General features: G+C 41.1%; 4 protein-coding genes across 4 annotated transcripts; 2 read left to right on the forward strand and 2 right to left on the reverse strand.

The window, feature by feature from the left end:
* Positions 1-498: 498 nt before the first annotated feature.
* Positions 499-1,928, forward strand: LOC149707834 (uncharacterized). The gene is made up of 2 exons (XM_089862352.1): positions 499-520; positions 1,186-1,928. Coding segments are annotated over exons 1-2 (510 nt in total). The 5' UTR covers positions 499-518; the 3' UTR covers positions 1,694-1,928.
* Positions 1,929-5,289: 3,361 nt separating this feature from the next.
* On the forward strand, positions 5,290-6,413 carry LOC149707835 (uncharacterized protein F54H12.2-like). The gene is made up of 2 exons (XM_089863817.1): positions 5,290-6,295; positions 6,358-6,413. The coding sequence occupies exons 1-2, from the start codon at positions 5,290-5,292 to the stop codon at positions 6,411-6,413; spliced, it is 1,062 nt and encodes a 353-aa protein (XP_089719943.1).
* Positions 6,414-8,018: 1,605 nt separating this feature from the next.
* Positions 8,019-13,910, reverse strand: LOC149707836 (uncharacterized). Its single transcript, XM_089863818.1, has 7 exons — positions 13,452-13,910; positions 13,358-13,368; positions 13,006-13,058; positions 10,356-12,109; positions 8,478-10,174; positions 8,117-8,406; positions 8,019-8,023 (listed from the first exon to the last, which is right to left on the reverse strand). Exons 1-7 carry the CDS (start codon positions 13,908-13,910, stop codon positions 8,019-8,021), a joined length of 4,269 nt encoding a protein of 1,422 aa, XP_089719944.1.
* A 490-nt stretch (positions 13,911-14,400) lies between these two features.
* On the reverse strand, positions 14,401-15,325 carry LOC149707837 (uncharacterized). Its single transcript, XM_089862358.1, has 2 exons — positions 15,081-15,325; positions 14,401-15,008 (listed from the first exon to the last, which is right to left on the reverse strand). Exons 1-2 carry the CDS (start codon positions 15,127-15,129, stop codon positions 14,467-14,469), a joined length of 591 nt encoding a protein of 196 aa, XP_089718484.1. The 5' UTR covers positions 15,130-15,325; the 3' UTR covers positions 14,401-14,466.
* Between the last annotated feature and the right edge of the window lie 1,585 nt (positions 15,326-16,910).

Genomic DNA, 16,910 nt, shown 5'->3' on the forward strand with positions numbered 1-16,910 from the left:
TAAGTGTGCTAATCTGTCCCGTAAAGATGGAATTTTGTAATTTTAGTTCCTTTAGTTCGTTTGTAAGAGGATTCAAATCTGTAGACGTACTTGGAGCTACCATAGTAGATAGGAAGTGTTACCTTTGGGACAGTGGCGTCAGACAGTGCCAGATGGCACATGATCTGGCACCAATAATATGGCGTCAATGGGCGCCCACAACATTTTTCTTCTTATGGCGCCAGTGAATCAAACATTTTTCCCCCAATATTGTTGTGACGTACATGACGTGTTGGCGTCAGTGAATCAATCATGGCGTCAATGTTAGGCTTAAGCGTCATATTCGGCAACGTGGTAAATAACCCTTGTCATACACGTGGTTTAAACGCCATGTTCACTATAAGAACATGATTGGTCTAAAAAGTGCGCCATGTTTACATGGTCAGAAAGTCACGTGACATTAAAGTATAAAAGACGAGGACGGTTTAAAGATAAGGCATTCTACATCCACCCTTGAAGTACCGATCCAGATCCGAAAAATGTAAGTATAAATTTCTTTAAATATAAGTTTACGGTAGTTAATTCCTCCCGCATTTATCGATATGGATTTAAGTATGCAACACCCCTTTACCGGACTAGTGGCTGGAGTCACCGGCTGTGGGAAAAGTGTTTTCGTAGGAGAATTAATTAAGCATAAGGATATATGTATTTCGCCCACCCCCGAAAGAATAATTTGGTGTTACACGGAGTATCAGTTGAAACTATACGGTGCTATACTATCCCATACTCCGAGTGTAGAATTTCACGAGGGTTTATTAGATGTTAACACCCTAGATGCTAGTGTGAGGAACTTCGTTATATTAGACGACCTACTATGTGAAATAGCGAATAATAAGGACGTGACGAATCTTTTCATTAGGGGCTCGCACCATAGGAATACCTCAGTTTTAATTTTAATGCAGAATCTTTATTATCCTGGGAAGGAAATTCGTACCTTAAACTTAAATGCCCATTACTTGGTTATATTTAAAACACCACGTGATCAATCTGCCATTATCCATCTTGCGAAACAAATTTCGCCGGGAAATAGTAAATACGTGGTAGACTCCTTTAGACAGGCGACTTTGGAACCTTACGGATATCTATTTGTAGACCTTAAGGCTAACACCCTAGATAATCACCGTCTAAGAACAGGTATACTTCCAGGTCAACAAGCAGCACTGTTCATACCGAAATGACGGCCATCCTTGAAGCGAATTTTTTCCGGATTAAGGGACAATGGATAATCAAGGAGCTGACGATGTACGTGAAGGAGACCGACGTCCACGAAGTCTGGATCTTCCAATCCCCATGCAAGTTCTCAGAGTTATCCGTCAAGGATAAAAGGCAATGCAGGTGGCTCTCAAGGAACACTTGCGATCTAGCATTCGAGGAGGGAGACTACCCATACGAGACGACGCAGGAGGCCGCCGACTATATTCGAGCTAGAGCATCGTCATACGTGACGAAAGGAGCGGAGAAGGCCGAAACCCTATCAAGGTTCTTGGGGTGCGAAGTTATCAACGCCGAAGACTACGGTTGCCCGAGATTATCAAGTATCGAGTGCGATACCCCCAGGGCTTGCACTTTTCATAGGGACAGCAACAACTGTACCTTGGTGAAGGCGTCCAAACTTGCGGAATGGCTCCGTCAAAACGAGTCGACGAAAATTTAAATTTTTTAAAATATATTGCAAATTGTAACTCATGTCAAAGAAATGCCGCAATTAAATTTGCCAATAAAGAAGCGATTAAATCTATTGTCGAGTGTTGTATAAATATCCTACGGGGCAATGTCCCTCTTTCAGTGGAGGAGAAGGAGCGGTTGAAGAAACATCGACACGTTATAAGAAAGGTTACGTCCAACATACTCCCTTCAAAGAAAAGGAAACTATTAATTCAAAACGGAGGTTTCATCCCTTTACTTCTCGGGCCGTTACTATCTATCATTAGTTCAGTAGCAGGTGCGGCTATAAGTTGAGCTATAAAGTAAAAATGGCGCGAAAAATGTTATTAATTTCCGAAGAAACGTATAATAGGTTAAATTCAAATAGCGGTTTAAAAGTCGACACTTCAATGGAGTTGGATAAGGAGGATAAGTTGAAATCCATCATAAACGATACTAAATTAAACGATACTGATAAACTATTAAGATATAACCACGTACTTTCGAGGGAAATTAGTAAAACGGTGAAAAGGGCGAAAGTAAAACCAGCAAAAAACCGGAATTGGGGTCCTGAAATCGTCTCTTCGGTTCCCTCCTATAGCGCAGCTGATTGTTTGAACTTGTACAAATGGATTGACCGTATATCAAAAATAAGATGGACACACGCCGGAGAGTTAATATATGAGAACCGTAAAATCATCGGTTCAAATATAATTGATTTATTAGCTTATACCGCGAAGAGTTCTAAAAAACAGTCGTCCGTCATTGGTGCCCCACAGTTTTACCAACTTTTGTATACGGTTAATGTACCAAGAACATTAATTAAAATTAGAAAAACAGACCCACCCCCGCCTGAAAAAAGTGAAGCGAAGAAAGAAAAAGTGGAGAAAGAAGAAGTGAAGGAGGATTATTATTTGCCCGCTCAGACTGGTGAGGGTTTCGGAAATTGGATAAACTTGTAGCACTTGTTTTAAATAAAATACGATTCATTTACATTCCACGTTTCATTCATTTTTAGTATTCCGATATGGAAGGTTGTGATAATCAGGTGGGTACTTTTGTGGTGTTAGCCAACCTAGTAGACACATTTTTTAAATCTCCTAAAATTTTAACTGTGGTTTTAGTAATTGCCATATTCCTAATTATAGAGGTTAGCGATTTTCTCTTCAGGCATTATCATAGTGTAACCAACTGCACCCTTAATGGATAGACTAAAAGAGATTTATTCTAATGTTTCTGACCCGGGTTCATATGGAAGTGTTCTCGGGCTATACCGAGCGGCTAAAGAGGCTGGGTTAAAGGTTACGGTAAAAGACGTGGAGACATTTTTAAAAACACAAGATACGTATACATTACACAGGAATGCTAGAAAAAACTTTAAGAGAAATAGGACAATAGTTTATGGGATCGATGAGCAGTGGCAGATTGATTTAGCCGATTTGAAGAACCTAACCCGTTACAATAAAGGGTTCAGATACCTCCTGTGCTGCATTGACGTTTTCAGTAAATACGCCTTTGTGGTGGCTACCAAGGACAAGAAAGGACCAACCATCCTTAGGGCTTTTAAGGCTATTCTCGAGTCCGGTCGCTCGCCGAAGCGAGTGCAAAGTGACCACGGTAATGAGTTCATATGCAGGGATGTTCAGAGAGAGTTGAAAAGAAGGGGGATTGAGTTCTTTGCCCCGGATTCCGAACAGAAGGCTACGATAGTTGAAAGGTTCAACAGAACTCTAAAAAGTCGCATGTATCGGTATTTCACGGAAAACAATACCTATAAGTACATTGACGCTCTTAAAGACATGGTTCAAGCTTATAATAACAATTATCACCGATCCATAAAGTGTAAACCTGTTGAAGTCACACCCGAAACATCGAGACGGGTATGGGAAAACCTTTACGGCGATATAGACTTCTCCCCACCATTAAAGTATCCTTACGATATTGGTGACGTAGTCCGGATAAGCAAACATAAGAATATTTTCGAGAAGGGTTACTTGCCCACGTGGTCGGAAGAACTTTTCAAAGTGGTGGAGAGATTACCTCGTAGTCCACCGGTGTATAGGATCCAGGATTTGAATTCGGAACCGATTACTGGTATTTTTTACAAGGAACAATTACAGAAAGTGGGTAAAGACCTAAATTCTAGCGTGTTTAAAATAGAAAAGATATTGAGGAAACGTCGCAGACCCGACGGGACGCTAGAGAAGCTAGTACGTTGGAAAGGATACTCTCCGTCTTATGACAGTTGGGTTCAGGAAATAGATATAGTATGAGCTTTTACATCACTTTACCTTCCGACTCGTCGATGAGGTATTTCCCCGACAATACGAGAAGTAAATTCAGAACGTACCTCCCCGAACCCGTAAAATTACAGGGATTTTACGAAGTAGGCTTAGCGGAAATTAGCTACCCGCACACTTGGGATAATTTGAGTAGGACATGCTCGCTTATACTCGTGAGTAATGGTAGAGTAGTATATTCTACAATCATAGAGTTACCCGCCGGATATTATGGTAATATCCAGGACCTTATCGAGCAACTTAACTACGTCGAGGATGACGTGGCGGGCGTTATTACGCGTGAACCCTCAATTCCCGCCCAGCTCAAGTATTCCTTTAGTTACATAAAGCGCATACGAAGAGTACAAATTTCTCTCAAAGAGGATTATTTGTTAACTATACCGGGGGAGTTAGCTGTTATTCTCGGATTTTCGAAAGATTCCACGGAATCAACGACTTTTTCCCAGTCTACCATAGCCACGTACCCCTTTGACCTCGACGCGGGACTTCATTCACTCTTTGTTTATAGCGACGTGGTCGAGTCTAGACCCGTGGGAGATGTGCACATACCTCTACTAAGAATCGTTAGCGTGCAGGGTAATGACGGAGAAACGGTAGACAAAGATTTCCCTAGACCGCACTACCTCCCCCTCGCCTGCAATACTTTCCAGTCAATTGAAATTAACATAATGAGTGAGCTTGGTACCCCCATAGATTTCGTGAGAGGAAGAGTTCACGTTACTCTACACTTTAGACCCCGTAGAATGTGGTCACCATTATAAATTAGAAGGTAAAACAGGTCCTCGTGTCATTTACACTTGAAGTTTTAGATGAAGAACGTCGTCAAATCAAATATGTCCTTTAACCAATCGGACTACGATCAACACTTTCTAAACCAGATCGGACATGGTGGAAAATTTGATTATTATAAACACTTTCACTCCCAAATTGGTAATTCCTTAGCGGTATACAGGGGACTTCCGGTGCAACACGGATACGGATTGGGAAACTTCATTTCATCGGCCTTTCGCCGGGCTATACCATTACTGAAAAGGGGTGCTTCATACCTCGGGAAAAAATTTTTGAACACAGGTGCAAAGGTCGTGGCCGACGTGGCAAACGGTGTAAACGTGAAAGCATCCGTAAAATCACATGGAAAAGCCGCGGCTAAAGACGTCGCCCTTAGTGCGGCGGAAGAAATCCGAAAAATGACGGGGAATGGTAATAAAAGGAAACGCAGGTCTAGATCACTCGTCAGTTCAGCCTCGGCAAGAAAGAGGAAAGCAACGTCCTTTAATCATCCAGATATTTTTACCTGAAAAATATAATGACACATGTCCATCCAGGTTCGCATGGGGCGGTCGGCTCCGAAGTTGAACTTTTCGACATACCCCTTACCAATACCAGTATTCTGAGTGGAGAATGGGTCGAATACAGCCCCATCTCTAACATTAACGAAAATTCGACAATCACGTTTACCGTGGCTGGTAGTTCCGACGCGTATTTGGACTTGTCCAAGACTTTACTACATCTCCAAGTCAGGATTGTCAACCCGGCCGATGGAAAAACAATCCCGGCAGCTGCTGATAAAGTTGGACCGGTAAATAATTTCCTGCATAGTCTTTTCAGCGAAGTACATCTTTCGGCTCAAGAGAGATCGGTCACACCATCGCCGCAAAACTACCCTTACAAGGCCATGTTTCAAACGGCGGTGACATTCGGAGGTCCCGCCAAAACCAGTTTTCTTACTAGTTCCATGTTTTACAAAGACACGGCCGGAAAATTTGACGTTTTGGACGATAACGAAGGGTTTAAAACACGAGCGGCCTTTGCTAGAAAAGGAACAATAGATATGGTAGGAACTGTACACTTGGACCTTTGTCAACAACCTCGATACTTCCCAAATTTAACGGATCTCAAATTCAAGTTTGTTAAAAGTCCAAACGAATTTTGCGTACATGCAGACGGTGCAGTTAAATGGAAAGTGGTTTACGAGTTAGCATCCCTGTACGTTCGTAAAGTAAAATTACCATCGGAAGTGTTAATCGCCCACGCTAAATGTTTGGAACTGGCAACCATGAAATACCCGATTATTCGCACGGAATGTAACTCATTCTCAATTAACAGTGGTACAAAAATATGTGTTAGAGATAATTTATTCATGGGTCAACTTCCCAAAAAAGTTCTTTTCGCTCTTGTAGATCAAAATGCATATTTGGGTGATTACGGAAAGTCACCCTTCAATTTTCAACCTTATGATTTAAATCATATCGCCTTGTACCTTGACGGAGCTAGTGTTCCACATAAACCTCTTACCCCAAACTTTTCTGGTGGTCAATATATGAGATCTTATACTAATCTTTTTACTCAAACCTCTCAATGGTTATTGGACGAGGGAAACTACATTTCACGGGAGGAATTCCCCAATGGGAATTGCATATTTGCTTTTGATTTAAGTGCCGACCTCAGTAGTTCAATTTCTCAATTTCAATTGATAAGGAATGGTAACTTGCGATTGGAATTAAAATTCGCCAAGGACTTGCCCAAGACTATCACAGTTTTATATTACTCTGAGTTTCAGAATTTGGTTGAGATTGATAAGAATAGAACTGTCATATACGATTACAACTAAAAGATTATGAACACTACACAATTAACTAAAATTATGCAAAGGGATAAATTCACCAAAGATCTGTTTCGAGGTGTTTTTGCAGCTGACCTGCTACCCGAGAAAGTAAAGTTTTTCCCTTCACTGTATATTGTAAATACTGGCTCTTCAGAAACTGAAGGTCAGCATTGGACTGTTATTTACTTTTCTAGTAACAAAAATACCGAGTTCTTCGATAGTTTCGGAAACCCGCCGGACATGTTTCAATTCAACGATTTTGTAGAAAGAAACAGCGTTACCGTAACTTTTAATTCTAAACAACTTCAAGGAAATTCCAGTCAGACATGTGGCGGATTTTGCGTATATTTTTCTCTGCATAGATGTAGAGGTATTAAAATGTATGATATTTGCTTAAAATTTGTAAAAGATAAGAATTTGAACGATAAAATGATATCGGAATTTATGTATAAGAGATTTTTAATAAAGTTTTTTTGATTGAATTTATGTGTTTTTCTTTAAATCGCGCGCGAACTTATTCCTACACGCGGGAAATTTAAACACGCGCACGCGGCTGGTCCTCCGCGCTACACCTTAACCTGGAAAAAAAAAAAAATGTTTGCCTAAGTTGTATGAAATAAGAGGGAGAAAATTTGCATTTAAAAAATTTTTATTTTGAATGAGAAACCGTAGAATCACGGAGTAAAACTCATTCGAGAAAAAACAACTTAAAACTATACAATTAAACATTGAAAATATATATACATTAAATTAAACTTATAAACTATACATAGAACTATGAAATTTTAAAGGAAAAGGGTTGGGCGTGGACCGATTCGGCCACTTCGCACCAAAAGGGTATGGGAGGGGAAATTGGGCGTGGACCGATTCGGCCACTTCGCACCAAAAGGGTATGGGAGGAGGGCGTGGACCGGTTCGGCCACTTCGCCCCCAGGATGGGAGGGGATAGGGTTACAGAAAGTTATACATTTGGAATTATTCCTTAATTTTAAAATGACCATGAGCGTATGTAGACACCCCATCGATGATGAATCTCTTATCATCGCAGGGGTTAAGAGCGAGTTTCTTCTGAGTGATGGAAAATAGTTCGTGTTTAACACTGACTATCCTCTTCATCTCCTCAGTGGTGAGTTTACGTTGAAGCAGGCATTCCTTGTATTGGGCGTGACGTATCTTCTTTTTGACTACGCGACGACAGATTCCCTTCGCCGTCTTCTTTTCACCTTTTGCCGACAGGATGCTGTACATTTTCGGTCGCAAGCCGCAGAACTCTTGAATCTGGACGCTGTTGAGTTCGTCCTTGAACTTTCCGAGGGCCTTCTTGTTCTCCTCGCTGAAGAGCGGATGTTCCTTGGGGTAGGCGGAAAAGTCGAACATCTCCTTCATCTGGGCAAAGTCCCGGGGCAAATCGTCGGTGAAAATCTGATAGGTCAGGCTGTCAGCAATTATACGTAAAAACATTTAATTAGTTAAAATTGAAAGTAGAAAAAAGGATTTAAATCTAGTAAACGATTTTAAAAAATCATACCTGTGTCGGTAAAAAGAAGTTTGAGGTCGTCGCCGTATTTAGCCTTCATAGTGTTGTAATGGAAGTCGTACATGACCAACTTTGAGAGGTCCAAGATGGCGAAACCGGTGTAAATGGGTCGGTCCAACTTGAGGGATTTCTTCAGACGATGGATCCCGACCAGCTCGTTCCTGAAGATGGTGAACCTCTGGAATGTCGGCGAACTGGCCTTCTTGATTGCCATCTCCCGGGTCTGGACAAGGTCGAAGTTGATCCTGTTGCGGAGGTTTTCCATCGTCTTCCCGAAAACACTGTTAATAGATAAAATTTTTTTTATTAATTTACGTGTGAAATAATAACTTAGCGTAGCGTAGATGCGTACCTATTGTTGGCCAACTTGAAAAAATCCTTCTCAAAGTCGTTCACTGCCTGCTTCCTTTTCTCCGTGTTGAACTCGATAAATGGTTTTAACCACGCACCCTGCTCGAATGTGAGTATTCGATGGATTTTCCCCAATTTCATCCCCTTAGCGATGTAAAACTTGAGATTCCGGTAGTGGAGAACATATTTCTCCCTATTGTAGAGCGAGGGGACTAACTTTGGAAGACTATCCTGTACGTTAATTTTCAGTTTGTTCAACTGTTCAATCGAATACGGTGAAAGCTCATCCGCGTTAATAACTCTACGTTCGGGTGCTAAGGGTAGACAGTTATGTTCTTCGTGCAAACTTTCCGGGTACTCAAGATCCACCTCCAGGATAAAACCCTGGGGATCATCGTCTGGGTGATTCAAGATAATTTCACGAGTGAAATCTTGACATGGTTGAATCCATCGAAACCCTCTCATCGGCAGGTGATTACACATTACGGTGCCGTAAAGGTTATTACAGTCTAGGTAGGTAATGTAAGAGCTACGTTCTGCTGGGTTGAATGTTTCGGGGAGATCCTTATTATTGGCTATGGCTAGTCTATGCGTAATTAAAGAAACGCCCCCTCTTATACCCTTCTCAATAAAGAGATGCATATCAGGATCCTGGAGTAGTTCCAATTTCACTTGGGTCATGTGAAGTGCGCTTTGCCAAGCGAAACCAGGACCTGTATATGCATGCGCGCAATCTAACTTGTAATATTCTAGACACATGGCCCTGAAACTTTCAAAAACATCCGCTAGGAGCAGAACGTCGGTCTTAACGTATAAATCATGGTACTCACCGAGGTTAGTGAGTTGGAATTTTTCCCAAACCTTTTGAGCTTGAGAATAATCTTCCTCACTAACCTCTTCGTCAGTTAAGGAATTGAAGAAGGCATCCTTGGGTGGCAACTCGGTCTCGTCGAATTTAGTCTCGCAGTCGAAGTAGTCATAGGGGTAAACCTGCTTCCTCAGCAGATGCGGAACTTCGTCAGCGCTGAAGGCAGAGTTTAAACACTTGAACTTATCGGCTCCTCCTCGAGCCAAATTCGATACGAGTGTCTCTAGCGATGCCGGCATGAACCTAATTGAGTCTAAGAATCGTAAATTACCCAGAGAAAACGAAATGTACGTTTCGGAATTCGTGGGGATACACTTAATCTCGTGATCTTTGACCAATCCAATTTTGTCCATAATAATATGGGCATCGTAACGAGATAAGTTATGCATGAAGACTGGAACGAAATTCCGGGTCCTCAGTTTCAGGTTGCACGAATTATGAGCAGCTCCCCTGTAGGCTCCGTTAGTGTGGTCGTGGTCACGAACTTTACAGTCATTTACAGTGAAAGCCTTGTTACATAAGTAACAGGATTGGGCCGAGGTGAATTGCGCCTTATCTAAGTCTGATAGATTCATGGGGGCGTTATCTTTAATCTTACGCTGAATAATTGCGTCTTCACGCAAAAGGTTTTCTAAAAACTTTTCCGTGGCATCTATCCCTCGATAAGTAACTGGTTTTGAGACTGCACCGTCGTGACTAACGATGACATAACTAAACCCACAGGAGATATGCTGCGAAGTTTTCGTGGTTGAAGAGAGGCCGGCATCGGGATCGCATCGGTGAACTTTACGGAGAATAGACTCGAAATCGGCATAGATAACGTATTTAACCTGTGAGAAATAGAAATAAAACTATATTAGATAAAATGTAAACAAAACATTCTCTCTCGCCCATGCATCTTATCGTCTGCTCTATTTATCTTGCTATGGGCGCCGTCTGACGTTAGCCTCAGTAAACTATTTTGGCGCGCTATTCAAAATACCCTGATAAATAACAAAAGTTTTAGTTTACCTTCTGTTGCCATGCGACGTTTTTGAATTCGAGAATAGGTTCCTTTACCGGCATCTCGATCTTCTGGGGTCCGTGTATACTGCACTCCTTGATGTGGTCCTTGTAGTTTTCCTCCGAGTTTACACCGGAGAATCGATGCAAGCAATAACGACAATAATAGTTCGTGTTTGCGTGAGCGGTGAACACCTTCGCTAGAAGTCGACTCATGCTTCGGATTAAGCAGAAATGCTTCTTCTCACCCTCGGTTAATAGCAATAAATCTACTTGGCGTGGTTCCTCAACTCTGTTGGAACTCACGTAAAGGGGGAAGACCTCTTTCTCGTATCCGAACACATTAATCGAAAGGTTATTCACCCGTTCGAAATTCTCTAATTTGCCGGTATTTAATTCCACGGGGAACGTAATACCGGCCATGTCCAATTCATTACTATACTCTAGGTACTTAGTTACACGATGAGGGACATTTCCATGGTTAACAGGGTGTAAATGTGCCAAAATTGACCATAAGAAACACTTATTGTCCGTATTTTGCACATTTAAAAGGGCTTTTTTAGCTAAAAGATTTTTAGGGGTTTCAAAGTACGTACCCCCGTGAAGCGGGAGGTACGCTATAATATTAATTTGCAGGAAGAGAATTTTATCTAAAACCCACCCGCTACCACTCGCCTCGAACTCCTCCATTAAACGTTTCAGAGTCGTAATACTAAAGTCTATCTGTCCGGGGATAACGTCGGGGTTCAAAATAGCGAGGTTTCGGGTTCTATGATAAATTAAATTTTCTACTTCCTCGTCAGTGTCGGCTAACTGACGGGTGTAGCGGGCCCTGACAGTTAAATACCACTTAATCCCCCTATCTCTAGCCAGTTTATTGCGCAAGTAATTTTCGATCGCTGCCCTATGTCTACCTACGTACAGCTCTACGTCTGTCTCAGTCGCTACGGGTGTGAAACGTGCACAAAAAATAGCCCTACCGAGTACTTCCAGTTCCTCCAGCTCGTCGTGAAGGGGAACTTCCGGTGACGCAACGATGGGTTCCTCCTCCTGCTCTTGACCACCACCACCCTCCTGCTGATCCATAAAGCGATGGATGTCGCGGTTCTCCTGGCTGGAAAGGGCTGGGAAGTCCTCCTCCTGGTCCATGAACTCGTTCAGGGCACGATTTCCATCGTCGGACAGCTCATCAAGATTTTCGCAAACGGCGGGTGGAGGAGTTCCCAGTAGAGATCCATTGATGACACCTTCTTCTCGGTCCATGAACTCGCTCAAGGCACGATTCCCATCGTCGGACAGTTCATCTAGATTTTCAGGAGAAAGGTCCGACGACACCCTACGAGTGACGCCGGAAAGGGGACCGAAAACAGAGGAAGGAGTAGGGTTGGACGTGGACCGTTTCGGCCGCTTCGTCTCAGGAGTGGATGGGTCGGACGTGGACCGTTTCGGCCTCTGCGTCCCAGGAGGGATAAAGGTGGAGGTTGAGGGGTCCGAGAATGGGATAACAGGAGGAACAAAGGTAGAGGTAGATGGACCCAAGAATGGGACAAAGGTAGAGGTAGATGGACCCAAGAATGGGACAAAGGTAGAAGTTGATGGACCCGCATTGTTCATGAGGGGGTGTGGAACCTTAAAGTTAGAGTGTCGGGCAGCCGCGTGTAACTTTAAATTCGCAAGTCTGGTATAAACGGCGGGACATTGCGAGCATGGGTATTTAACATCCTCGTGTTTCTCCCTTTTATGTCTCAAAAGTTCCCTGTTTCCTTGGTATGAACACTCACAAATATTACACTTAAACATTCTCAAAGAATGAATGAGATAAGGACAATCTCAGAAAAATCGCAAGTACTTGTAAAAAATCGCAAGTACTTGTAAAAATCACAAGTAATTTCGGTACTAGCCCGTAAATTTTTTCTTACCCTCTGCAAAATAACTTCCAACGGCAAATGTTACCAAGTATTGAAAAATACTATAAAGCAACTAGGGAGCAGGCTGGAACTCGTCTGAAGTCAGGAACAAAAGTGACTGAGTTTGGGCACGTGCCGGGCTTTTATACTCTTGGCGTCGTCCATTTAATCTTTGGGTTTTCCCATTGACGCCAACTCGAAAATTCGCGCCATGTTTCGAAATTCACGCCAAGTTTCAATCTAGTTTGTTTATTTACAAATTTCCTGGCATAAACAAACATTGTTGGGTCGTCCGTTTAATCTCTGCCCGAACTATCATATGGGTTTTCCCATTGACGTCACGACGAGAGCCGCGCCATGCTTCGAAATCCACGCCATGTTTCGAAATTCACGCCAAGTTTCAATCTAGTTTGTTTACTTACAAGTCTCCTAGCATAAACAAACATTGCATCCTCAACTATCATCCCATGTCGACACTCGGTGCCAGAGTTTCCCACAAGCGCTTATCATGATTTCTAATTATTGACATAGACCGTTTATTTGCCGTCCGAGTTTCTCTATTCCTGTTCACCGACCTCGAACACCGCGCCATGTTTCGAAATTCACGTCAAGTTTCAATCTAGTTTGTTTACTTACAAGTTTCCTAGCAAACATTGCAACCCCAACTATGATCCCATGTCGACACTCAGCGTTAGAGTTTAATACAAGCGCTTATCATGATTTCTAATTATTGACATAGGCCGTTTATTTACCGTCCGAGTTTCTCGATTCCCGTTCACCGACCTTGTTATTTACATTTCCTATCCTTGAAATAGGCATATCAATAAAGAGAAATTGGTTTAAGTTGAAATAATTTCTAAAGTTTATATTTAGAAGTATTAAATTCAGATATTAAGTTGAAATAACTCCTAAAATTTGGAATATGACTATATATTTAGTTAAATAGTATTAAATTCGAATATAAATAACTAAAATAATAAAATTTGAAATAGGCTTATATTTAGGTAAATGAAAAAGTATTAAATTTGAATATTTATTATTTAAATTCAATGTATTACAAGAATTTTTTAGAGTTGCATACACTTCGAGAGACCATTTGCTTACAGAATTGAAAACTTAAGAAAGTGGAATTATTAAAAATATTAACTATCATCTCGATATTTAAATTAGACACGGCATTAGAATAATGTTCATCTACACGTTCACCCCATTCCATCATTATACAATCATGCTGTAATTGTGAAGGATGGTCGATAATGCAGCCGTTGCACGAATTCTTTATTCCCTCAGTTAGTTGCTGTATTACTATGTCCTTAATCGCACTCTCCACACGTTTCGCTTCGGTAATGAATGTCGTCACCTGAATGTGTTTTTCCAATAACTTCTCCCATAGGAATGGTCCTATGGCAAATCCATTCCTAGTTGGGTATTGGATTCCGTAGTTCGCTCCTTGTCCCTGGATCACTTGGCGGATATTTAACATCTTCCTTTCCTGGTAAGTTACAAGTTGAATACGCTTGTCCATCGATCCCTCGAAAAAGCACGTGGTGGGTTGAGCGTCATCCTTCTCGAAAAATCCGTTTATGGAGTCCTTCATTCCGTAAAGTTGCATATATTCCTCCTCGCTTAATACGATCCCTGTTGAGCCATCGGTCATTCCTAGTCTAATCCTACAGTCCGGCGTTACACTTACTGATTTAGTTGAGGAAATCTCGAACACGTTGGAGTTATCCCTAAATATTCACATTAAATATGGTAATCACATTAAATGTGATACAAACCAAGGTTATAGCACTAAGATTTTATGGGAAATTATACTTACATTTTTCGGATCTGGGTCGGTACTTCAATGAGGGATATAGAATGCCTTATCTTTAAACCGTCCTCGTCTTTTATACTTTAATGTCACGTGACTTTCTGTCCATGTAAACATGGCGCACTTTTTAGACCAATCATGTTCTTATAGTGAACATGGCGTTTAAACCACGTGTATGACAAGGGTTATTTACCACGTTGTCGAATATGACGCTTATGCCTAACATTGACGCCATGATTGATTCGCTGACGCCGCAACAGGATTGGGGGAAAATGTTTGATTCACTGGCGCCATAAGAGGAAAAATGTTGTGGGCGCCCACTGACGCCATATTTATTGGTGCCAGATCATGTGCCATCTGGCACTGTCTGACGCCACTGTCCCAAAGGTAACACTTCCTATCTACTTACCATATGACTAGTTGAATTATGTATTAATATGTTTGTTTGTGTTTTTAGTTCCTTGATTTCTGTATGAACAGCTGCTACGATTTTAGACAGATCATTGTTCAAATATGTGGTAATTGTTTTGTTATCGACCCTCAGTGCCATATTTTGAGATTTTAGGTCTTCTACATCAGACTGCAATAATTCTACTATGTCGAGAATCTTAGTGACCTTAGCTTCAATTTCATCTAATATCGAGCCACCATCCCTGGATGCCCCTTCTTCACAGAAAAATTCATTGAGAAGTTTAGGTAACGCATTTATAAGGGGATTCAGCAGACCTTTATTGCCTACTTTACTCTCCTTTTTCTTGGGGTTTGACTCAATATCCTTTATTGTAAGGTTAGATTCAGGGTTTTTTATATCTTGGCTTACTGCTTTATTAACTTCTTCAGACATTGAAAGCAGTGCATCCTCTGTTTGACTCTTCCTTTTGCATACATGACAGAGATGTTTGGATTTAACTCCATCCCATAACATATTTCTTTCTTCAGCTGTTACAAGGTTCAGGCATTTGGTATGACTTTTGATATTACACTTTTTACAGGGAATAACTGACTGACTACCAAAAACAGGTTCTTTGCATTGAGGACAAGGGTCTTTGCAGGCTGGCATTGCGCGTTTAGTGAAATTGTAATTGTAGATATAGCTTTGGGAAATATATTTGTAGTAGCGTATAGTTTACAAGTGATAGATGAATATTTCAATCCAAAATCGTGCACCTTTTCAAGTCGTTATTTTCAAGTACTTACTGCTACTCGTACTCTGTTGCTTTTTAGTGTTAAAGAATCAGACGATGAACATGGGCCTCTTGTCTCTAAATCAACGCGACTAATATTAATCCACGGACGATGTTGAAACAATGCACTTTAGTTTTCGACTAGCGTTTTCAATAGCCAAGGCTTAACTAGTGTTTGACTTTGAGATGCTTTCCAGGATTTGCTTACTGATGACGTGACGTCCTTATGGAACTACGAGAACAGTGTTGAACAGTACAAGGCCGTCGGTGGTACAAGTAGAAGTATTATCTAAACAAACAGTAAACAATCTCATAGATTATACACCACTAGTTTTTTTATTAAGTTTCAAAAAATAATAATAATAATAAAGTTTATTGACGGGTAAAAAGAAAGCCAGAGGCTTATTGTATAATACAGAATAAGCTGTCGTCTGAGACATATAGTAAGCTCGCCTGGAGCCGCCTCTGGTGCAGATCTTGGTGGTAGTAGCAATTTGCCCTATATGTGTCATTTAAATATTATAACAAGTTAGAGCCAATTTATCAATAAGATCAACTCAGTCTTGATCAGCGTGGGAAATAAGGCGGTGGCACAGGGCAAATGACCAGGTTAAAAATTGCCTGGACCAGTTTAGAAATTAAATCGGAGGGGGTCAGTGGTCCACTTGACCACTAATAAAATTCAAGGGTAACCAGAGTCCAGACATTATCTCAACTGCTTGAATTATCCACTTCTTTACTTTAGCAGACGACGCGTCCTGGTGAATGGTCATGGACCAGTTTATTTATTCCAGGGGGTCGCTGTCCCCATGTCCAGTTTCAAAAAAATCCTTATTTCCCACCCTGCATGTATTTTAAGAAATGATACAACTCCGTGGTTGCAAGACTGGCAGCACAATACTATCTCTCATGACTAGTAAATTGTAAACACTGGGCCATTTTTTATCCAAATTCTAGTTCCTAAACTATATTTAGTTTTCACATATGGGGGATTCATATCATTTACGCCAGGAGGGCAGGCTACCTGGCAGACAAAAACCCCTTTTACATTTTTTCCTCCAGGCGCCTCCTAGCCTTCAGGTGTAAATGGTATGAATCCTCCTTGTGTTTACTAATTGTTAGACCAAATGAATGGCTTAGCAAACAAAAAGATAGTCTAAATTCAATAAAGATAGTTAATAGCCTATTTATATTATTGGAAAAGAAAAAAAGGAGGAGGAAATGCCTCAGGGCAAGGAAGGAGAGGGGGTGCCACCGAAGGCCCCCCAGGATGTCGTCATCCAAATGGAGGATGACGACAGGGAGGAGACTGTCGCCAAGGGGAATGTTTAATTTTTGTTTTGTAAGTAAAATAAATAATTAAAGTTCTTAGAAATAATGTGATGAATTATATTAAACTGGGGCACTGGAAAAAATGTTAACAGTTTTTATTAATGTTAGACATGAATATTATACTAAAAAATTTAGGTACAAATATAATGAATGACGAAATATAGTTCCTTAAGCAGTAAAACTCTGAGCATATTTCTCCAGAATAGGCAAAACTTTGGTTAGGGCTAAAATGTATTATTATGAGTAAAGTCTCATAGTTACGGATTAGCCAGGACGTTGTGGGTGACAATGAAGGGACCTGTTGCTAATACGCGCGAAACTTTAA

The sequence above is a fragment of the Phalangium opilio genome, unplaced genomic scaffold (genome assembly GCF_054372755.1).
Source record: "Phalangium opilio isolate 3A_F unplaced genomic scaffold, DU_Popi_V2 ptg000013l_1, whole genome shotgun sequence".
Lineage (NCBI taxonomy): Eukaryota > Metazoa > Arthropoda > Arachnida > Opiliones > Phalangiidae > Phalangium > Phalangium opilio.

Excerpts from the sequence above, each read along its gene's own strand:
- LOC149707835 (XM_089863817.1), top strand. The coding sequence starts at position 5,290 with ATGACACATGTCCATCCAGGTTCGCATGGGGCGGTCGGCTCCGAAGTT. Across the intron at positions 6,296-6,357 it reads TACCCCAAACTTTTCTGGTG|GGAAACTACATTTCACGGGA; the intron begins GTCAATATATGA and ends TTATTGGACGAG.
- LOC149707836 (XM_089863818.1), bottom strand. The coding sequence starts at position 13,910 with ATGACCGATGGCTCAACAGGGATCGTATTAAGCGAGGAGGAATATATG. Across the intron at positions 12,110-13,005 it reads GGAATCGAGAAACTCGGACG|GAAACAGGGAACTTTTGAGA; the intron begins GTAAATAAACGG and ends GTTCATACCAAG. Across the intron at positions 8,407-8,477 it reads TTCAAGTTGGCCAACAATAG|TGTTTTCGGGAAGACGATGG; the intron begins GTACGCATCTAC and ends ATCTATTAACAG.
- LOC149707837 (XM_089862358.1), bottom strand. The coding sequence starts at position 15,129 with ATGCCAGCCTGCAAAGACCCTTGTCCTCAATGCAAAGAACCTGTTTTT. Across the intron at positions 15,009-15,080 it reads ATGCAAAGAACCTGTTTTTG|CTGAAGAAAGAAATATGTTA; the intron begins GTAGTCAGTCAG and ends ACCTTGTAACAG.